The following is a 24,532-nucleotide window of genomic DNA, read 5'->3' on the forward strand; positions in this document are numbered from 1 at the left end:
CCCAGCCCCTCAGTTGATTGCAACAAGATTGATTGAAAAGGAATCTCTTCCATTGAGAGTACCTTTCTCCCAGATCTGAATGTTGATAATATTATTGATAAGGAGCAAGTGTAGCCAGACTTTCTTGAATTAGCAAGTAGACTGAGTTTATTAATTACTACACATGAGAATAAATCATAATATAATACGCACACATAGAGTAGAAATAAGAGGTGAGTCCCAAAAGATAAAAGTAAGAAAAAAGGTTATACAAATCAGTTTCTGAATTGTTCATGAAGATCAGACAAGATGATGTTGCAGCAATATGAGGTTGCACTAGTAGTGTTGACTTTGGCATTTGAATAGGGTACAAAGTGAGGTCTGCAGATGCTGGAGATCACAGTTGAAAATGTGTTGCTGGTTAAAGCACAGCAGGTTAGGCAGCATCCAAGGAATAGGAAATTCGACGTTTCGGGCATAAGCCCTTCATCAGGAATGGGGCTTATGCCCGAAACGTCGAATTTCCTATTCCTTGGATGCTGCCTAACCTGCTGTGCTTTAACCAGCAACACATTTTCAACTTTGGCATTTGAATAGTCAATTTTCAAGATTCTTTAGTTTGTAGGCTGATTGAAATTCCTATGTCTTAACGCCTTTTTTGACAGGTTTACAGTGCATGGATTGAGGGACATCTGCCTATTGTGCAAGGGTGCTGACCTGTTGTTCTCAAACTCTGGCTTCCACAGCATGGTGGACACACTCTAGTTCACAACAACTTAATGATAAGACATAGGTTAATATTGAAGCTCTCTTTTGTGTATTCCTGGAAGGGGAAAGCACATAAATGACTGCAATAGGTGGGTCTCTGCTGAGAATGGAATGGGATAGTCAGTCCCCTCATTACCTCAAGTAATTCTCTCTATTTAAGGTTTCTTTGACACTTTTAAGTGTTACATTGTCACATTCCATCTATCCCAAACAAAACCTTTTAGCCTCCAGCCACTAATTGACATCAGCAGTTATTTTGTCTCTGCAGTAGTCCTCTTTTATTAAAAAAACATTTTGGAAATAAAGAATAAAAACACCAGTGGTGTTTTGGGGTTTCTACCTATCACTATGACAACATGCTATCTTCAAGAAATAAATGCTTTATCGTCTTTTTCTGAAAACACTGCTTTGGGTGGTGGTGGGGTCAGCAGGCGATTATGAGTTAAAAGGATATCTCCGAGTTGACTGAAGCCCATTTTTACTATTTTTAAATGATTTCCAATGCAGCATATGGGCATCCACAATCTCAAAGAGTTTGACCATTACAGACTACTATTCTGTGATTGATGCCTATCCCTGTAACCGTAATGAAGAAATCACAAACTCCTTACAAATCCACTGCAATGCAGTGATACTCAAAAATGTTGATATATTGTGTGCTGCTTTGACAGGCAGAAGTTAAGAATATGCCTTATGCTGTTGCATTAAATCACATTTGAACTCATGCCAACAGGATAACAATCCCTTGAAACTGCTAAGGGCATATAGTACTGAGCACATGGCCTTCTCGAGTCTGCGATCTTCACCGCCTGCCATCCATTTGCATGTTCTCATCTGTGATGAGTACTTCTCTAGATGTACAATTCTTAAACTCACTCATTGTTATCCCTACACCTCATTTACTGGGCTGATGCTGGTTTCAGGGAAGTGCTCGTTACAAGCTCAGTGCTGCCTCAGCCCATGTAGCTTTGTCATAGGGCCTCACCTCTGGAAGAGTTTACAGGAAGAAAAAGTGGCAGCAAGTTACAATGCTTCTGGACACGTCCTCCACCTTAAAATTAAACTGAGCACATCATGAAAGATACAGGTTGAACAAACATAGTCAAGAAGCAGGGAAGGAAGTGTGTCTGGGGAAGAATTTTAAACACGGAGAATATTTGTTGAATATAACACTTTTGAAATTTTGCAGGTTCCAGGAAACTCTTTCCAGATTGCCTCCCAGGTCTAGCCTTGATTAACAATAGTATTTTCCTGAAGAGATGTAGATTTGTGTGGGGAAATGACCTTCTATGATTCCAGCATATAGTTCATATCTTATAAGAGCCAGGTACCTATTTTACTGTTTCCTCTAAAAGAGAAATGTTATGTTTGATTGTCATGGAAGAAAGCTTTCATGTTTTTCTTCGTTTGGGTGTGTGGCAAGTACAGAAATGTAACATTATGCTTAAGAGTGTATACATTGACCGACTGAGAAACCAACGACCATGCATCAGATTTCATTTGGCGAACACAGAACGAGAAACACAATGCACTTGCCCAAATCCAGTGCATTCAGGTGAAGACATAAGGGTAACTGGCTCCAAGTTTGCAGAAACACTGGTGGAGGTCAGCAAGATAAACCTGCACAGCTTGCTGGAGCTGCCACAACTGTTTGTCCAGCTTTGGACAATTCTTTAGAACAATACCTTGAAACAATAACTAAAGCTAAGCTGCAAAAAGTACATCTCTGAGTTACAACTCATGCTCTTCAAATGTTCCAACTATACTGTTTGGTCATCATTAAAATAAGGAAATACAAAATTGAAAAAATAAACTGTATCCATAATGCGATAAAATTAAAAATGACTGTTAAATACATTTGTAGGCATGTTTATGTACTACATAATCACAAACAAAAATAATTACTTACAATGTAAAAGGAATGGTAAAGAAAAACTTACCTTGACCATGTTTGTCCAATCTCTGAGTTTTGATTATTTTGGTCACAAGGTGCTCCATGTTCAGAAATATTTGTAAATGGAACAGGCTTTGTCATTACTCCGTGACTCTTTTCTGGAGTTTCCTTACTAATGTTAGATAACTTCCCAATAATTTTGTCTGAAAATAGTATGGAAATCAATGTCATCAATAATGTTTCAGAACTATGTACAAATTCTTTCCCAATAAATTGTTCATAAAGTGCAAATATAATTAATCAATAGAGAAGAAAATTCAAATCTTACAGTGCTACATTCCACATTAAATATAACAGGTCCAAATTAATCTTAACATCAAGTTTATTTTGTGTAATAATTTAAATTTTTTATCTGTACATACATATGCAGATGATTAGATACCCATAAGTGAGTAAAGTGCAGAAATCAAATCAAAATATTTTAATATGATCATAAAATATTCAGCATGTACTTATTTTAGTTGTAAATCTCTGAATCCAAAAATTAAGTTAGAAACAAAACTGTATTGGGCTGTCTTTAACATGCTGTCATACATGCTAGTGTTAAGCCTCAAACTGCCATTAATATGTTTGCTCCACTTTGTTGAAATATAGTTACATTCATTAAAAAGCTGACATTTTATCAATAACTGCACATTTGATGAAACTGTTAGCTTGTAGAAAATCAATTTGTTCTTTGTATTATACCAATGGTTTTATTCTGAATATAAAGTACAGTCATTCACACATATCTAACCATATCACTGCATTGCGTAAGTTGTATATCACAGACAATATCAGGAAACTTATATTACACTAAACCAATTCCATAGATACCTGTAACGATTACAGAAGCTGAACAGCACACTTGTCCTTTTATGTTTCTGGCAATGCAACTATACATTCCAGTGTCAGCTGGGCCGATATTTCTTTTCGTGAATACATGACTTTCACCAAAATGCTGTCTCTAAGCAAAAAGGAAGGCTTTGTTATTGTGCATATTACAATATGTTTTGAAATTACATTATATATTAAAATTAATTGCCTGAATTTACACATATAAAATCAGAACTACATGACTCACATTAGATTTTGGGGGCGAAATTATCTCATCATCTTTTAACCATGTAACACTTGGTTCTGGTTGACCTGATATAACACAATGGAGTATTAGATCATCTCCTTTCATTAAAACGGAGTTGCCAAATTTCTTTTCAAAGACTGGAGGTTTGTCTTGAACTAGAAATAAAAATGTAATAACAGGTAAATATTTCAGATGATTTATTTATGTTCCTTTATGCTAAAACATGTCAATAAAGATATCTGAAGAGCACATCGTTTCTTGACCAGGACTTAAAACCCACTTCTTCATTATTGGTGGATTGTGGTTGCACAATGTATGAGCTGTACAGGATTAACTATAGTAACTCAAATAGAATATTTCGACTGCATTTTCCTATATAACGACAGTGACTACGTTGTTTACATACATTGATTGTAAAGCATCTTGGAATGAACCAAAATAATTTTATTTTTCTATCCTGATGTCGGCTATGGTTCAGTTGGTCACATTCTTGCCTCTAAACCAGAAGATCCTGGATTTAAGTTGCTCTCCAGGGCTTGAGCATGTAAAACAAAGGCTTTCACTCCAGTACAGTAGTAAGGGAGCACTACACCATCAGATTTGCTGCCTTTCACATGAAACGTTAAACCAATAAAATGTCCAGACGACAGGAAGAGAGCAATTGAAAACTGTATTTTTAAAAAGCTATATCGCCTTGATAAAATAACTTTTTTAAAATGGATTTTTGCCAAGTTTAAAAATGGTTGCTATCAAACAAAGAACCAGCAAGTTAACTGCTTCCAGAAATTTCCAGCAGTTATCAAGGCAAAAACAAATTCATCTCTTCCTAGGGTGTGGCACTCCATATATTGTAGTCAAGCCAACGCAAAAGACTAGAAGAAATGTTTACCTGGCCAGTTCTGTATAAAAGACACCACTGAAAATTATTATTATTTGACTTGGTACAACTGTCTTCACAGTTATCTGTTACAACAACATTAGTTTTTTGAAGAGAGCTATCAAAATTCATCTTGCAAGCAGAGTATCTCAACCCAAAGCCCAAATCACATGATTAAAACTCCTCGTGTGTTTGAAACATTTTTAATTACACAGCTTGAACTTTTGCTTGTCAGTTTGCTTGTAAAACTAAAGGTGCAAGCAGCTCTGGCCTTAGTTAAACTCTTATCCCAGATCTAAATATCTCTCAAAAGTCTGATTTCTGGAATCTGTAAAAAAATGGGTTTGTTTATTCTGAAAGCATAATTAACAGAGCACAAAGAAAGCGCTATACTACATTTAAATAATTCTTTCAGTGTTGTATAATTGTGCTGGGAACATATGCACCTTTGGTAAAATCTTGTGTTCAGAAAGTTGCATGCCAATATTGACAAGTAGAGGGGCGAGGCACCCCTGGATAAACTTTTCCCTATTCTTTTTTTGCAATGTTAATGTATATCTATTAACATGTAAATTGAGGTTGCCAAACCTCCATTTTTGTGTGCACTTTATCCACTAAAGAGGGTACGATCTTTGGAGATCTGTGAGATTCAAATTTCCTTAGCATTTCACTGATTTCTGGAATGAGGTGTGCCATCACTCCTTATTCTTCTTGATGTTTTTTGATACAGATAATCATGCCATTCTCCTCCAAATATTTCCTGAAATGTTGGCATTACTTCATAGGACAATAGTCTCACTGGCATTAAGAGAGAATATTCCATACCTTGTAGCCCACATTGTGGGGAGGGGAGGGGGTACAGGTTCAGAGAAACAACTAGTTCAAGTTTTGATAAACAAATAGTTTAATTCAAGTCTTGGAAATGGGCATGCATTCATGCTGATCCTGAAGGTATCTAATGAAACAAGGGGAGCTTCCACTCTAAAAATCACCAACATCATCAGAGTTGTTTCTGGTAGTTGGATGAAAAAACCTGCTGGACTAAAGCTGTCATCAGGATGTTTTTCCAGTCATGGGTAATGACTGCAATACATGGCAAATATGGATAACAGGCTTTTCCCACTTATGCAAGTTCTCAGCCATACACATGGAAACCATCTTCACTACCTATACATGAGAATGCTGCTCGCGAGCTGTAGTCCTGTTTTTGCTTCCCAGCCATGAGCACTCGCTTCTCCGCTCTCTGTGGAGGAGCCCCATGCTCCTTCTTTTATGCTGTCGGATCTTTATTTTCACTTGTGCTCAATGCTTCGATGAGCAACCATCCTTCTGAGTCCCAAACTATTCACTCCCAAATGAATGGGACTATGTTGATACCTGTGCAAATGAGATACTATGACTGAGTTTGTATTAGTATGACAATGTTGTGGATATGTTCCTAGCTGATCATCTTCATAGCTGTTACTTTTATCAAGTCATCTCTTAAGGTATGAAACATAAGAAGGCTTTTTCAGCTTTCTATAAAGGGCAAACTCCTCTTGAAGAAATAGTTGTTGAGTGTCAGGGTATTACAATACTTCAAAAAGATACAGTAAGCCTGGATTACATGCTGATCTCAGTTTAACCTTTATCAAACTTCCATTTCCACCTTGCCTCCCACTTCACCACCTTCTGCAGCAATTCCTGTGTCCCAAGGTTTCTCATCCTTCTTTGTCCTCAGAGTTGAGAATGTTATGTGTTGCTGCTTTTTGCCCTATTATTTATTGAATATGATGGTAATGATTGAATGTTTCCTTTGGAGAGACAAAAGAAAGTATTCAAGGCACCGAGCAAGTATGAACTTTGGTCTTGTAAGTGATTGCATTCCATGATGATCGGGGCAAATGCTATTTCTTTATATTAAATTCCTTTAAGTATTGGTTATAGTTCTTGTGATCAAAACTGATTTGCTGGAACAGGTGTGAATTAAGATGGTGCTATAATTTTTTCCATATGGAAGTACTATCAACACCCAAGTGTGGAGAGAGAAAGACTTTGGTATATTTGGGAATGAGTGAAGATAGGACAAATGTAGGATGTATAAAGGTAGAAGTGTTCAGATTTACCCAGCTGCCTTTGTGAGAACACTGCTCTGCTGTATGACATTTCTTAGAGTGGTAGAAATATCATTTAATTCTACCACATCATTTCATATATTCTAAGCCACATTCTGGCAAGTGCCTCGTGTTGTATATTTTCTGTCTTGGAACTATGCAGAGATGACACTGTGTGTAACGGTTTTACTCACAGTGCCTTGAAATGTCCAATTCAAGCTCACTGCTCTTTGCTTCTAGCAATATATATAAGACCATGGCAAGACTCAAATAATCAAGCAAAGTGAGCATCAACAGTACACAGACTTAAATCATCAAACATAGAACAAGCAAACCGTACAGCTAACATTGCTGCCCTTCTAGTCCTCACCTACCAAAACAAACTCTGTGGATGCCTGGCGAACCTGAGAGCTCTTCAAATTGCTGACACTTTTGAGACTACCATACCATTTGGTTATTCAACAGAAAACACAAAGTTCTACTGATAAGTCATGGGAAACAGCCTAGTCATAGAGTCTTAATGTCAAAGAGTTATATAACATGCAAATAGACCTTTCAGTTCAACCAACCATGTTCCCAAACTAAACCAGTCCTATCTGCCTGTGCTTGGTCATATCCCTCCAAATCTTTCCTATTGGTGAAGTTATCTAAATTTCTTCAAACATTGTAACTGTCCCTGCATCCACCACTCTCTCTGATAGTTCAAACCACATACAAACCACTCTTTGTGTAAAAAAAGTTGCCTTCATGTCCTTTTTAAATCTTTCTCCTCTCACCTTATGCCCCCTAGTTTTGAACTCCTCCACTTGAGGGAAAAAAACCCTTATCATTCACCTTATCTATGCCCCTCATGATTTTCTAAACCTCAACAAGGTCACCCCTCCACATCCTATATAGTCCAGTGAAAAAGGTCCGAGTCTTTCCAGCCTATTTTTATATCTCAAACTTTCCATTTCTGGCAAAATGCTGGTAAATCTTTTGTGAACCCTCTCCAATTTACTGCAAACAGTTCTTCTGAAGAGGTCTCACAAACAACCTCAACATGACGTCCCAACTCTTATACTCAAACGTTCGAGCACTGAAGCAATAAACACCTTCTTAACCACCCTGTCTACCTGTCTGAGGCGCTTCTACATCGTGGCCACATTATTTGGCAACTGCAACTCACACTGAAGTCAACAGTACATCATTTATGTTTATATGGCACTTTTAATAGAACAATTTGTCCCTAATCATAATTTTCATAGGATATTATAAACCAAGTTAGATAAAGAGATATTAGATCAGGAATCAAAAGTTTTGTCAAACAGATTTTTGAGGAGACTTTTAAATGAAGAAATGAAATGAAGAGACAGAGAAGTGTCAGGTGTGTATTATAGTGTTAAGACCTAGTCACTCAAGGTCACCATTGGTGAAGCAATTAAAATCGGGAATGTTCAATGGTATCAATGGGAATCATGTGAAAAATTCTTCAATGGTTGAAGCCATATCTAACACATTCAAAAGTGATTGTAATTGTTGGGAACCAATCAATTCCGCCACTGGACATCACAAAAGGAGTGCCTCAGGGTAGTGACTTTGGTCAAAACATCTTCAGCTGCTTCATCGATGACCTTAACACAATCATAAGATCAAAAATGGGGATGTTTGCTAGTGATTCCACAATGTTCTGCACTCATAGCGTCATAGAGATGTACAGCATGGAAACAGACCCTTCAGTCCAAACCATCCATGCCAACCAGATATCCCAACCCAATCTAGTCCCTTCTGCCTGCATCTGGCCCATATCCCTCCAAACCCTTCCTATTCATATACCCATCCAAATGCCTCTTAAATGTTGCAATTGTACCAGTCTCCACCACTTTCTCTGGCAGCTCATGTACCACCCTCTGTGTGAAAAAGTTGCCCCTTAGGTCCCTTTTATATCTTTCCCCTCTTACCTATGCCCTCTAGTTCTGGGCTCCCCGACCCCAGGGAAAAGACTTTGCCTATTAACCCCATCCATGCCCCTCATAATTTTGTAAACCTCTATAAGGTCACCCCTCAGCCTCTGATGCTCCGGGGAAAACAGCCCCAGCCTGTTCAGCCTCTCCCTATAGCTCAAATCCTCCAACCCTGGCAACATCCTTGTAAATCTTTTCTGAACCCTTTCACAACATCTTGTACTGAAACAGTCCATATGCAGCAAGACCTGTACAACATTTAGGTTTGGGCTGATACAATGAACTATTCGCTCTATACAAGCATCAGGCAATGACCATCTTTGCCAAGTGAGAATCTAATCTGAATGTTCAATGGCCTTCTCAGCCCTACTATGACTATCAACATCCTGGGGGTTAATCATCATTGAACAGGAATTAAAATGGACCAGTGATATAAGTACTATGGTTGGAGGAGCAGGTGAAAGACTGGGAATTCTGTAACAAGTAACTTACATTTGTGTTCCCACTTTTTCTCCATCATCTATAAAGCACAAGTCAGGAATGTGAACTAATACTTTCTATTTGTCTGGATGAGTACAGCTATAAGAGCACTTAAGAAGCTCAGCACCATGTAGGCCAAAGCAACTTGACTTTTATCAGATGTACCACCCCTAACAATCACTACCTTCACCCCTGATCTAAGGTGGCAGCTGTAAGTACTATATATATATATATATATATATATAGGATGTGGTACAGTAACTCAACAAGCTTCTTTTGACAATACCTTCAAAACCCACAATCTCTACCATTTAGATGTTTGGCAATATTACTGTCTTCAGTTTCCCTCCAAACCACACACCATCCTGACTTGGAACTTTAGCCCTGATCCTTTATTGTCACTAGGTCAAAATCCTAGAATTCCATGGTCTCTGACTAATAGCATTATGGACACCCCTACACTCCAAAGACTGCAATACTTTAAAAAACTATCTCACCACCACCCTCTCAAGGACAACTGGGAATGGGCAATAAATGCTCACATCTCACAAACAAATTTTAAAATATCAGAAATAGATTAATGTAATTTCCTCAAAAGGTTTTGGTGCTGCAGAAGTTATGGAAGGGTGAGGCCATGGAGAAGATCAGGATGACTATTTTATAGATCTGTGGAAGAATTATGAGCATGGACACTTCCAAAATGTGCTTTTGAATCAGGCTGAAGTTTTATTTGGTTACTTTATATTGAATGGTTTGCATGCTCTGATAACATTTTCTCTTACCCAAATGTGTTTATATGTCATTTCTGCAAACAGTGAATCCTGCAATGAACCATTATTCCAAATGCTCCTGTCTGTCAATCTCCGCATACTTATTTGACATTTCCAACAGCTGCATTGACTTGTATAAATTTAGGAGCATGTTGACCCATCACTCGTATTAACTTCATATTGAGTTTCAGGCCACTCAGATACAAGTGACATACGAAGGAATTCTAAAACAGGCCTTTGATGCAGATAAATTGTTCTGCAGGATCTAAAACTGCAGACTGTTTCGAATTTCTTAGGGCCCAAACTTCATTTTATGGTGGTGTTTATTTGAACATCAATCTAACAAAGAATGGAACATGCCTTCCTTCATAACTACATAACCAATAATAACTCAGGAGTTGGAATATTCTCCCTGATCCTGCCTAATGTCAAGTGGGATGGTAGCAGAAATAGAGTAAGACTTGGCACTAACATTCCTCCCCCATCACACTTGGGACTGCCCTTTCCTGTCCATCACATATAAGTATAGTCAGGGAGGTGGGGTTTTGCTTCTACATGTGTCTCATGGCCACATTTAATGTCTAAATCTGAAACTTTTAATCATAGATTATTTTTAAAATTATTACATTGATGTTAGAAATGCAATTTAGCATCTACGCTAATAAACTTGCAGTTTTAACTTTTGAGATAATTATTTTGAGAGTGGTGGGCATTTTCCAGGCCTCCAGTAGGAACATTACATAATTGTATTTTTTAATTCATTCATGGGATTTCAGCGACACTAGCTGGGCCAGAATTTATTGCCCATTCTTAGTTGCCCTTGAGAAGATGGTTGTGATCTGCCTTCTTCACCACTGGAGTCCATTTGCTGTAGGATCCACAATGACATGAGGGAGGAGTTCCATGATTCTGATCTAGCAATACCAAATGAATGGCAATATACTTCCAAGTCATGACGGTGAGTAGCTTGGAGGGGAACTTGCAGGCAGTGGTGCTTTCTTGCCCTTCTCCTGGATAGTAGAGGTCATGAGTTTGGAAGGTGCTGACAAAGAATTTTTCATGAATTTCTGCAGTGCATCTTGTAAATGGTACACACTGAGCATTGGTGGTGGGGGAGTGAACTGATTGGGCTGCTTTGTCGTGGATGGTGTCAAGTTTCCTGAGTGTTGCTGGAGCTGCAACGTATCAATAAAATCAAACAACAAAGTCAATATTAACAATAATTTCTTCAATTTTGATATATTTTGACAATTTAATATATTATAAATGTTAATAATAGAAATAAAATAACAATATAACTTATAGTTCAATGAATTCAAATAATTGAAAAAAAATCTAACAACTGATAAATCTTTATGACTGAATATTACAGTTGACTGGTTTCACATGAAATTTGAGGAACAAGAAAATGTTTGGAAAGGACATCATACATATAAATTGAAGATAGGTTCCTTTGAAAATAATGATATCTTTTCAATGGATTGCTACTGTGTTACTGGGACTATTTGCAAACAGAAGTATCTGCTGGCAAAGAAATGCGCTGTGATAGCATCAATTAAAGGATATGGAAGCTAGAGAACTTGGGGAAATAAATAGCGACGTCTTGACCAATGTCCATATTACAAGAGAGGAGGTGCTGGACATCTTAAAACGCATATAGTTAGATAAATCCCCAGGACCTGATCAGGTGTACCCTAGAACATTGTGGGAAGCTAGGGAAGTGATTGCTAGGCCCCTTATGAGATATTTGTAGCATCGACAGTCATAGAGTCATAGAAATGTACAGCATGGAAACAGACCCTTCAGTCCAACCAGATATCCCAACCCAATCTAGTCCCACTTGCCAGCACCTGGCTCATATCCCTCCAATCCCTTCCTATTCATATACCCATCCAGATGCCTTTTAAATGTTGCAATTGTACCAGCTTCCACTACTTCCTCTGGCAGCTCATTCCACATACATAGCATCCTCTACGTGAAAAAGTTGCCCCTTAGGTCTCTTTTATATCTTTCTCCTCTCACCCTAAACCTCTCAGCCTCCGATGCTTCAGGAAAAACAGCCCCAGCCTATTCAGGCTTTCCCTCTAGCTCAAATCCTCCAACCCTGGCAACATCCTTGTAACTCTTTTCTGAACCCTTTCAAGTTCCACAACATCCTTCCAATAGGAAGGAGACCAGAATTGCATGCAATATTCCAATAGTGGCCTAACCAATGTCCTGTAGAGCCGCAACATGACCTCCCAACTCCTATATTCAATACGCTGTCCAATATAGGAAAGCATACCAAACATCTTCTTCACTATCCTGTCCTATCCACCTGCAACGTTACTCTCCAAAGAACTGGGAATACGTAAACCCTTCAATTGGTGGAAGGAATTTTGGCTGTTCCCTATAAGAACTCTAATTCTGTGGAAAGTGTAATTGTGTGAGGACTTTAAAAGGGGAATGTAAGAGACATGTTTCTCTGCAGTTAAAATTGCTTAAAAAGATGGTCTCCAGTAAATGCCTCAGTCAGTTATCACAGATGGTGTTAAGTTGGCATGGGGAGTTGGTGAGGGCTGTTGAGGGCTACAAAAGTCTAATGTTTTAGAACACGATGCAGAAAAGGTCCCAGAAAATCAAGGTGGTTCTTTTAAACTAGACTGCTTCAGCACTAAGAAGCCCCAATGGTATCCTCCAAATGCATTTGGCAGTGGACAGCCTGACTCCATCCTGCATGTACTTCTTCTGCCCACCCAGGATCAAAGATCCCACCTTTTGGGTGAGTTTTTCCTGAGGTGGTGGATTGGATAGGTAGGGACACACTGAGCTGGTAAATTTCTTGACTCCCGACAGCTGTCTCAGAAGCCAAACCATAGATCATAGAATCCCCGCAGTGTGGAAACAGGCCATACGGCCCAATAAGACCATTCTAACTCTCCGAAGATCATCCCATCCAGCCTCACCTCCCACCAGCCTATCCCCGTAAGCCTGTATTTCCTATGGCTAGACCACCTAATCTACACATCCCTGAACACTATGGGGAATTTAGAATGGCTAAGCCATGTAACCTGCACACCTTTGGTCTGTGGGAGGAAACTGGAGGAAAACCACACAGACACTGGGGGAATGTGCAAATTGGGTGCCAGAAGACGAGGTTGGCTAATGTGGTGCCACTATTTAAGAAAGGTGGTAAGGAAAAGCCAGTGAACTATAGACTGGTGAGCCTGACATCGGTGGAGGAATAGGATTTTCATGTATTTGGAAAGGCAAGGACTGATTAGGGATAGTCAATGTGACTTTGTGCATGGGAAATTGTGTCTCACAAACTTGATTAAGTTTTTGATGGAGTAACAAAGAGGATTGATGGGATATTGGTTAGCAAGGTTAAGACTCATGGAATATAAGGAGAACTAGTCATTTGGATACAGAACTGCCTCAAAGGTAGAAGACAGAAGGTGGTGGTGGAGGATTGTTTTTCAGACTGGAGGCTTGTGACCAATGGAGTACCACACGGATTGGTGTAAGGTTCACTGCTTTTTGTCATTTATATAAATGATTTGGATGTGAACATAGGTGGTATAGTTAGTAAATTTGCAAATTACACAAAAATTGGTGATATAGTGGACAGCGAAGAAGGTTACCTCGGAGTGCAACAAGATCTTGATCAAATGGCCAATGGGCTAAGAAGTGGCAGATGGAGTTTACTTTAGATAAATGTGAGGTTCTGCATTTTGAAAAGGCAAATCAGGGCAGGACTTACACACTTAATGGTAAGGTCCTGGGGAATGTTGCTGAACACAGAGACCTTGGAGTGCAGGTTCATAGTTCCTTGAAAGTAGAGACACAGGTAGATAGGATAGCAAAGAAGGCATTTGGTATACTTTCCTTTATTCATCAGTACATTGGGTATAGGAGTTGGGAGATCATGTAGCATCTGTACAGGACATTTGTTAGGACACTTTTGGAATACTGCATGCACTTCTGGTCTCTATGCTCCAGGAAAGATATTGTGAAATGTGAAAGGGTTCAGAAAGGATTTAAAAGGATATTGCCAGGGTTGGAGGATTTGTGCTACAGGGAGAGGTTGAACAGCCTGGGGCTGTTTTCCCTGGAGTATTGGTGGCTGAGGGGTGAACTTATTTAAGTTTATAATATCATGAGAGGCATGGACGGAGTAAATAGAGGTCTTTTCCCTGGCGAGTCCAAAACTGGACAGCATTGGTCTTAGGTGTGAAGTGAAAAATTTAACAGGACCTAATGGGCATCTTTTCCATGCAGAGGGCCATGTGTGTATAGAATTAGGTGCCAGAGGAAGTGGTGGAGGCTGGTACAATTATAACATTTAAAAGGCATCTGGATAGGTATATCAACAGGAAGGGTTGAGAGGGATATGGGTCAAATGTTGGCAAATAGGACTGGATTAATTTAGGATATCTGGTCGGCGTGGATGAGTTGGACAAAAGGGTCTGTTTCCATGCTGTACAGTTCTATGATTCTGTGACACTAAAATCAAAATCAGCCTGGACTAAAGGACGTTGGAAGCAGCTACAGATAGTCTGAGTGTGTACCCAGTAGCAAGGGTAAGGTATTGTCTAGTAAGTCATGGGCCATTTTACCAAATGGGTGGCAATGTTCCAAACAGGACTGCTCTACACTGACTGGAACAAAAGTCCTGACAGAAGTAGTGAACCCAAGATGTGGAATAGACTCTGATCAAAACACCCACGTTACAGAGAAAATAATGAAGAATATTTGTTAGTTTCTCAGAATAAAACAAAGATTCCAAGTCCTGCACTTACCCCTGATTTTGGGAATTATAGAACAAATGAATTGAATGTTGAAGTCTGCCATATGAAAGGCCACAGAACAGGAAGGAAGGGCATAGATGGATGTTCTCCCATTGATAATCTAATATCAATGTGACTAACAGCAACTCCAAAAGAGATGAATAGACTAACAACATTTGCTTTAATGACTAGAAGGGTCATGTGACTCATGAAGGGAACCACACTAAGATAAAATTTTGCACCACTGGGCAATAGCATTAGAAGGTACAGAGTGACACAATGTGAACAGTCAGAGGAGTTAAGTTCTGAGAAAAGATAAAGGTTGAGGAAAGTAGTGAGGGAAACAAAATGTCATGGGCTGCACCAAAGTTGGGAAGAAGCTTATGGTAAAGAATTTCCATGCCAGGCCCAGGTTCACTCTGAGATGTCAGGGGCTGTACAAGGTGATAATGTTCAGTGACACTGGTATGTGTTTAGAAATGTCAGGAAAGGAAGCATTGATCATCGGTGAAACCTCATAAATCACAAACTATCAGCAGGATAGCAACTAGTTGTATTCTTAACTATCTGTTTCAGATAGATCTCCTCAGGGCTGACAATCTGGAAGATCATCACTGTAAATATCATCTAAGGGTGGACAGCCAAAGCTTTCAAGTTCCCATTGGCCCACATTAACAGGAACATATCCTTATAACCCCACAAATATACATGACACAGGACTGGGAAATAAATCACCAATGCATTATATCATGTAGTTACTGGAAATCCACTGAAATTCTAGACGCAAGATGTTCAATCTGGACTATTAGTCAGATTAAGAAAGTCATCCTGTCAACTGATTTATAGCCCAAGTACCAGCACTTATAATATTGTTACTTAGTAACTCCAAACTTTCTCCCAGGGATACTTCAAGAGGGATGCCCTCCTGATGATCATATGAAATGGTGCATTGAATTGTAGTATTACAAGATTTGTTTCTGTAATATCCTCAAACTCATCAGTATTGATTTTGCCATAATGATAATTCTTTGTATTCTTGGAGAAGCCTTTAAGACAATTCAAACTTTTCCTCCCTGTAGGTATTTTCTGAAAGGCAGCATGAAGTTCCTCACTGGAGATTTGAAATGTGGAAACAATATTTTCTCCTTCCAACTCACAGGTAGTGGCTTTATGTCCTCAACCCAGGTTGGAATGGTAACTTAAACATTGATGATATCCCAAGAAGAATAGCCCCAGAGTTAATGGAAATGGCCCTGGTTGAAAGGCTACTCATGAAGAACTATCTGATGATAACAAAAGGAAGGGTACAGGCAGACCCAGCTAAATAGGTGAAAGGGAGGACTGCATATGCTAGAGATTAGAGTCGAGAGTGTGGTGCTGGTAAAGTACTACAGGCCAGGCAGCATCCAAGGTGCAGGAGAATTGACGTTTTGGACAAAAGCCCTTCATCAGGAAATTGCCCATTCCTGATGAAGGGCCTTCGTCTGAAACATCGGTTCTCCTGCTCCTCGGATGCTGCTTGATCTGCTGTGCTTTTCCGGACCCAGCTAAATGGCATGGCAAGGCTGTTAGAGGACTCTGCTAGTGACTATGTAGCAAGAATACACTATAACTGGTAGGAAATAGGGAGAATGGTGGCTGTTACTATTCTCAAGGCTGATAGTAACTCAAGTAATGCAGATGGTAGTAACAGCAATAGGGAATATATTCCAGTCTCTGCTGCAGCTAAAGTTTTCCCAAAGAAAAAAGGAGCGGGAAATCCGTCTGAGTTTTTAAAATTTAACAAGCCATTCCAGGCTTAGCTGAAGTCATTAAGTCTCCAGTTGGAATATTGCAGTGGATGGAGGGTTCTGGGGAGTGTCCTGCATGACCAAGAATCCAAAATGAGGAATTGTTGGGGGGCACAATAGGGAAAGTTTACATTGGATATATGTATTTAATATGTCTCGCAAAGAATGTCCCAAAATATTAAACAAAACATCGTATGATCCCTAAGGGCCAATGAGACATGACATTGTGAAACAATGTTCGGGGGCAACATTCACTTGAGAGCTCAACATGAGCTGCAAACTTTGTGTTGTTGACTGTGATTCAATCCTTTGCATTCAGTTTGGTAAACGTTTTGCCTACTTGAAACCTGCAGCCACAAGTGCAGTCTTTTCACTACAGTCAACAATTAATATGAAATTTTACCTTTTACATTGTTCACTCTTCTAAAATCGTATTACAACTCTCAAGAGAACAGTGTTAGATATCTGATTCAGGTGTGGGCAGCTGCTATGAGATCAGTTAAAAGGAAGGAGATAAAAGGATTGGTAATAATTGTGAAGCTTGTTTTAGTTGCCAGAGAATCGATGCTTGTATCAGACCATTCTACCTTCTCAGCAGCAGATTTTGGGGAAGTCTCAAGATGTAACTGAGATGAGGGAAAGGGAGATGTACATTTTTATTCTCTCTGTCATGCTCATTATCAACTACTGGGCCCACTTAACTGAAGGACAGCACTTGTGTCAGTCTCACAGTGATGGTAAAACCTCTGTTGAAGAAACTGGAAAGGAACAAACTGCTGATGTGGAATTGTTGGCTGCTCACAATTGGATGACAATCGCTCACCAATTAATAAACTAATTTACACCCATTATCACTAAACCCAGCACAATTCAGTTAAACTCAGGGATTAGCTATGGTCCACTCAGATTTTCCATATCCCCAGAGGGCTGTCAGCAAATGCTGTATTGATATATGCCAGAGGCTTTGATGTAGGGAAAGGCTTTATCCTTGGATTTGGGAAAGGAGGTCAATGAAAGGTCACTTCTTGCCTTTGCTTCCAATCCACTTTTACCACACTTCTCATCAACCTTATCTCATGGTCCCTAACCTGCCCTCACTCACCTTTGGTCTGGAACCCCAAGATTATCCTTGGTTGCACTACGTCCAGGTACCATCACCCACTGGCATTGCTGGCAGGGAGATTGCTGGCCTCTGATTGGCAAGCAGCTATCTCAGGGTCAGGTGTCCATTGTTGGAGACCTCAATTATGGGAAAGGTGCAGCGGTGGCCATTCAAGTACCTGTGGGCTTCCCTAGGGAACTGACAGAAGCTTCCTGCTGGTTCTATGAATGTTAGGCAAGACTCCAATCGGCTTGACAAAATCTGGGCCATGATCTGCTAAATTGTACACCAAACATATCTTAACTTGCATTTCCTTTCTTCTCTTATTTCCCTAATGGATGAAAATGAACTTGTACCACACCAGATAACTTATTGCTGCTAAATATCTAGCAGTGAATAAGAAGTAGAGTTAGAGAAATGAGTAATAGTGCCTACAGCTTTTATTGAAGTTTTACTGGAACCAAGGAATGCTTCATGGGCAAATGTAATTATCATCCTTCAAGTGATAAATCAGAATTGGATTTCAAACAAAATATCCAGAGAAGCAAGAACATTTTAAGCAAATGAGCAAAATGACATTTCAAATACTGAAACAGAATAGTTCTTAATTCCGAAAATATGTTCAGGAAATAAAAATAGAATATAATTAAAATAGACTGCACTACAGAATATTTGTGATTAGTATATGTGTGGTATGAATATGCACAAGTAAGAATTGTTGGGTACTGATTTTTCAGCTAATGATTATTGTCACAGACATGACTGGATATTAAGAGTTGATGTACTTGCTCAGTACTACCTTGGTGTGTTGCTCTGTTACAACTTTCATTTAAGCTTAAATGTAGTGAATACAATTTTAAAATGTTCTGCTTATGTCAAAATGTCATGTGATTGATAGTGAAGAACAAAGCTGTGAACTGCAGGAAAATACTAATATAGTGGAGACTGGAGCGGGCAGAAAAGTGGCAAATGGAATTCAATCAGGACATATGCATTTGGGGAGGTCAAACAAAACAAGGAGACACACATAAATAAATAACATTAAATAAGAGGTCTTCAGAGTGCCTGAACCAAGAGGAACAGGAAGGTAAGGTGATCAAGAAAGTACATGGGATGTTTGCTGAGGCACAGAATACAAGAGGATATTCTAAAACAGTGTGAAACATGAGTTATCCCAAACCAGAGTTCAAAATCATTGAGCATGATGGTAGATTGTGCTCATCTTCAGAAAGGAAACGCGTCTGGTTATGAAAATTACAGAGGGATTTACCTGCTGTATGACAGGGGAAAGGTCATTGTGGGAATTGTTCTCAACTGCTTCCTCGCAGAGCTGAAGAGCTACTTCCCAAGTTTCATTGCACCTTCCGCCTGCAAACAGACATGATCTTTAGTGTGCGATAAATCTAACAGTAATGCAAGGAACAGCACCAACCTCTGTACATGGTCTGCTTCAATCTCATACAGGCCTCTGTCAACCATAAGGAATTATGGGATATCCTCCTCAAATCAGCTGCCTATAGAAATTCATCAATATTCTCCACCAGCTTCAAAATTACATGTAAGCCATGATCCTCAGCAGTAGATCCACCGTAGATGCAATATGGCTTCAAACTGGGTCAAACAGGGCTGCATCATCACTTTGTTTTTCTCCATCTTCCTTGCTGCAACCCTCTATGCTACATCCATGAAGCTCCCTTTCAGAGTGCAGCTAACCCACAGGACAAGTGGGAAACTGTTCAACGTTCCACACCTCCATGCTAGCACCAAAACCACTCCAATCTCTGTCATTTGAGCTGCAGTATGCAGATGACACCTGCATGTGCGCGTACTACAAGCCACTGTCAATGCATTCATAGAATATTGGGAGATGTACAGCACAGAAGGAGACCCTTCGGCCCAATTCGTCCATGCCAACCAGATATTCTAACCTAGCCAAGTCCCATTTGTAGGCACTTGGCCCATATCCCTCTCAACCCTTCCTATTATCCCTTTTAAATGTTGCATTTGTGCCAGCCTTCACCACTTCCTCTGGCAGCTCATTCCATACATGCACCACTCTCTGTGTGTAAAAGTTGCCCCTGAGGTCCTTTTTATATCTTTCTCCTCTCTCCCTAAACCTATGCCCTCTAGCTCTGGACTCTCCACCCCAGAGAAAAGACTGCCTATTTATCCTATCCGTACGCCTCATGACCTTATAAACCTCTATAAGGTCACCCCTCAGCATCTGGCGCTCCAGTGAAAACAGCCCCAGCCAATTCAGCCTCTCCCCATGCCTCAAATCCTCCAACCCTGGCAACATCCTTGTAAATCTTTTCTGAGCCCTTTCAAGCTACACAACATCGTTCTGATAGGAAGGAGACCAGAATTGCATGCAATATTCCAAAAATGGTCTACCAATATCCTGTACAGCTGCAACATGACCTCCCAACTCCTATACTCAATGCTCTGATCAATGAAGGTCTTCACTATCCTATCTACATGCAATTCCACTTTCAAGGAACTGTGAACCTGCACCCCAAGGTCTCTTTGGTCAGCAATACTCCCTAGGACTTTACCATTAAGTGTTTAAATCCTACTCTGATTTGCTTTTCCAAAATGCAGCACCTTGCATTTATCTAAATTAAACTCCATCTGCCACTTCTCAGCCCACTGGCTCATCTCATTAAGGTGAGGTAATCTTCTTCATTGCCTATTATACCTCCAATTTTGGTGTCATTGCAAATTTACTAACTGAACTTCCTATGTTCAGATCCAAATCATTTATATAATGATGAAAAGTAGTGGACCCAGCACCGATCCTTGTGGCACTCCACTGGTCACAGGCCTCCAGTCTGAAAAAGAACCCTCCACCACCACTCTCTGTCTTTTACCTTTGAGCCAGTTCTGAATCCAAATGGCTAGTTCTCCCTGTATTCCATGAGATCTAACCTTGCTAATCAGTCTCCCACGGGGAACCTTGTTGAATGCCTTACTGAAGTCTTTATAGATCACGTCCACAGCTCCTCATCAATCCTCTTTGTTAACTTCTTCAAAAAACTCAATCAAGTTTGTGAGACATAATTTCTCATGCAAAAAACTATGCTGACTACCCCAAATCAGTCCTTGCCTTTCCAAATACATGTACATCCTGTCCGTCAGGGTTCCCTCTAACAACTTGCCCAACCCTGATGTGAGGCTTACCAGTCTATAGTTCCCTGGCTTTTATTTACCACTCTTCTTAAAGAGTGGCACCACGTTAGCCAACCTTCAGTCTTCCAGCATCTCACTCGTGACCATCGATGATACAAATATCTCAGTATGGGGCCCAGGAATGACTTCCCTAGCTTTCTACAGAGTTCTAGGGTACATCTGATCAGGTCCTGGGGATTTATTCACTGTTATGTGTTTCAAGACATCCAGCACTTCCTCCTCTGTAATATAGGCATACTTCAAGATATCACCATCGATTTCCTTACATTCTATATCTTCCATGTCCTTCTCCACAATAAATACTGATGCAAAATACTCATTTAGTATCTCCCCCATCACCTGCAGCTCCACACAAAGGCTGCCCTGCTGATCTTTGTGGGGCCTTATTCTCTCCCTAGTTACTCTTTTGTCCTTAATGTACTGTATTTGTAAAAACCCTTTAGATTCTCCTTAACTCTATTTGCCAAAGCTATCTCATGTCCCCTTTTTGCCCTCATGATTTCCCTCTTAAGTATGCTCCTACTGCCTTTATACTCTTCTAATGATTCTCGATTTCTCCTGTCTATGCCTGATATATGCTTCCTTTTCAGCAAATCATATGGCAGAACGGACTTCAGACTAAACATCCAGAAAACAAATGTGGGCCGTGTACAGCAGAGACCTGGAGAGTTTACCAGAGCTGCCTTTACAAAACGTACAAATCCAGGATAGTGTGCCATTGTTAGTGCCCTCCTCTCGGCCAATATCCCCAATATCAAGGAACTGATCATGCACAACCAGCTGTGGTAGGTGGGCCACACTGTCCACATATCCGACATAAGACTCCCTAAAGGAGTGGTCTGCTTTGAACTCCCGAGGGTAAATGATCACTAGGAAAGCAGAGAAACACTACTAAAATATCCGGAAAACCTCCCTGAACAAATGTAACATCCCTACTGACACAGAATCAATTGCCTCAGAATATATAAACTGGGGAAGAAACATTTGCAAAGGCACTAACCACTGCAAGTGGAGCACATGGAGGCCAAGACCAAGCAGAGGAATGAGTGGACAAGAATCCAGAAGGTCGCAGCCGCCCACTTCCTCTTCAAACACCATCTGCCAACCCCTGCCCCAGCAAAGTCTGTGGCTCAATTCTCGGATCATTCAGTTACTGTAGAACCCAGAATGGAAACAAGCCATACTCAACTCTGAGGGACTGCCGAAGAAGACAGTGTTCTGATATTACAGGAGGGATGTAAATGCACTAGAAAGTGTACAGAGGGGGTCTACAAGGGTGTTTGTCAGGACTGAAAAAAAATTAGCTACAAGAGCAGCCTTCGTTGCAATAAAGAAGGCTGAGGGAAGGTGTCGTCAGGGTGTGTCAAAATTATAGAGCACTGCTTTCCTAAAGTAATATGGTCAATATTCACAAGCACAACTTTATAGCTATTCATAGAAGAATTAAAGGAGATTACGTTAAAACAATTTTCAACAGTTGGTGATCATCTGAAAATCACTGTCTAAGGAAGTGCTAGAGGCAAAAACCTTTTGCGCATTTATAAAGTACTCAGATATGCACTCTAAGGCTATGGCCCAGGAGCTAGATAGTGAGGTTAGCTTGGAAATTTAGTTTTGGTTGTAAAGATATGATAGGCTAACTAGAAGGCTATGATAGCAGCAACTCCTCTGTCGTTATTTCTGGAAATCCCAATGAGACTAATCAATCTGCCTGCTGTCCAATCAGAGAGCTTGCAGTTCTAATGACCCACAAGACCACTCCAACAATTTGCAGTTCAAGAGTATTTTTTTTTCACTTTTTACTAATAATTAGGATGAAAGCTCTATTTTCTCTTTAAACCCACTGTCGTAGTATTTTCTTTTTATTATGAGATATTTGTAAGAGGCCAAGGACAACAACAACGACATTGGAATGTCTATGAGAGAAGCAACTTTAAAGGAACACCAAATTTAGGGCTTAAAAATGAAGGCTGAAGGAAAACAGAAAATTGAATGAGGAAGAGGTTTGACAGATTTGTGGTCCCGGGAGAACATGGTGAGCAGTGAAATTGATTTGTGATGGATTTATCTATCAACAAAGCAAAAATGCAAATTTGAGGAATTATAGACAAGGAAAAATCATCTCGACCCCAGGACATCACGGCAAAAACATTTCAAGGTAGATATTTTCTAATCAAATGTTTGGACATGTTATTTACACATCTGTGACAATCAGGGCTTAAACCCAGTCCTTTCTAGTCTCAAGTTAGAGACACTGCCGTTGCAGCACAAGAGCCCTCATAACAGATATATTCTAACCAACTGGTCCTGATATTATTACCCACCTTAACAGCAGGTGGGACTTGAAGCCAAAACTCCTGGCTGACAGGTAGGGACACCATCACTGTGTCACAAGAGAAGTCTAACATCTCAGGGCAATGTCGTAGATCCAATCATATCCAGCTGTTTCATGAATTACCTTCACTCCATCATAAGGTCAGAGGTGAGCATGTTTGCTGATCTATGTTGGGGTGTTACAGTGGCTCAGTGGTTCACACTGCAGTCTTACTGTGCCAGAGACCCGGGTTTGATTCCAGCCTCAGCGACTGTCTGTGTGGAGTTTGCACATTCTCCCCGTGTCTGTGTGAATTTCCTCGGATGCTCCAACTTCCACCCATGATTCAAAGATGGGCAGCACGGTGGCACAGTGGTTAGCACTGCTGCCTCACAGTGCCTGAGACCCGGGTTCAATTCCCGACTCAGGCGACTGACTGTGTGGAGTTTGCACGTTCTCCCCGTGTCTGCGTGGGTTTCCTCCGGGTGCTCCGGTTTCCTCCCACAGTCCAAAGATGTGCGGGTGAGGTGAATTGGCCATGCTAAATTGCCCGTAGTGTTAGGTAAGGGGTATATGTAGGGGTATGGGTGGGTTGCGCTTCGGCGGGTCAGTGTTGACTTGTTGGGCCGAAGGGCCTGTTTCCACACTGTAAGTAATCTAATCTAATCTAATCTAATGTGCAGGTCAGGTGGATTGACAATGCTACATTGCCCATTAGGTGCATTATTCAGAGGGAAATAAATCTGGGTGGGTTACTCTTTGGAGGGTTGGTGTGCACTTGTTGGGCTAAATCGCTTGTTTCCACACTGTACGGAATCTAATATTCAACATCATTCCAACTCCTCAAATATTGAGGCAGTCCGTGTCCATGTGCAGGCAAGACCAGGGTAACATCAGGACTTGGGCTAATAATCTGGCAGTTATATCTGCACCATTTAAGTGCCAGGCATTCACCATTTACGACAGAAGAGAGTCTAACCATGTCCCTCAGTGTTGCCATAGCTGAATCCCCTTCCACTACCAACATTCTGGGGGTTACTGTTGATCAGAAACTGAACTGGACAAGTGATCTAAATGCAGAGGTTCCAAGAACAGTTGAGAGTGTAGAAATTCACCTTCTGGCTCACCAAAGCCGGTCCATAAGACACAAGTTAGTGTGATGGATTGCCCAGATGTGTGCAGTTATAAGAACAATTAAGAAAGTTGACATTGTCCTGGATAAAGCAATCCACTTGATTGGCACTGCATTCCACACTCACTCTCTTCACTGCCAATGTACTCTGTTAGCAATATCTTCAAGATACACTGCAGTAACTCACCTAAGTTCCTTCAACAGCATCTTTTAAAACAGTGACCTCTCTACAATTCAGAAGGACAGCATAGCAGATGCGCAGAAACACTATTACCTGTAAGCTCCACTCCAAGTTACACACCAACCTAA

The 24,532-nt window shown here is 40.3% G+C and overlaps 1 protein-coding gene across 1 annotated transcript in view; it reads right to left on the minus strand.

Annotated features, from left to right (window-relative positions):
- Positions 1 to 2,617: 2,617 nt before the first annotated feature.
- The window catches only part of ccdc141 (coiled-coil domain containing 141), a 171,397-nt gene continuing 149,482 nt past the window's right edge, over positions 2,618 to 24,532 (minus strand). Inside the window, exons 29-33 of the mRNA XM_060828119.1 lie at positions 10,059 to 10,090; positions 3,765 to 3,890; positions 3,518 to 3,647; positions 2,688 to 2,844; positions 2,618 to 2,624 (exon numbers count right to left, since the gene is read on the minus strand). Coding sequence (XP_060684102.1) covers positions 2,618 to 2,624; positions 2,688 to 2,844; positions 3,518 to 3,647; positions 3,765 to 3,890; positions 10,059 to 10,090 — 452 coding nt within the window. The remainder of the gene's footprint in view (positions 2,625 to 2,687; positions 2,845 to 3,517; positions 3,648 to 3,764; positions 3,891 to 10,058; positions 10,091 to 24,532) is intronic.

This window comes from Hemiscyllium ocellatum, chromosome 7 (genome assembly GCF_020745735.1).
Source record: "Hemiscyllium ocellatum isolate sHemOce1 chromosome 7, sHemOce1.pat.X.cur, whole genome shotgun sequence".
In the NCBI taxonomy this organism is placed as follows: Eukaryota; Metazoa; Chordata; class Chondrichthyes; order Orectolobiformes; family Hemiscylliidae; genus Hemiscyllium; species Hemiscyllium ocellatum.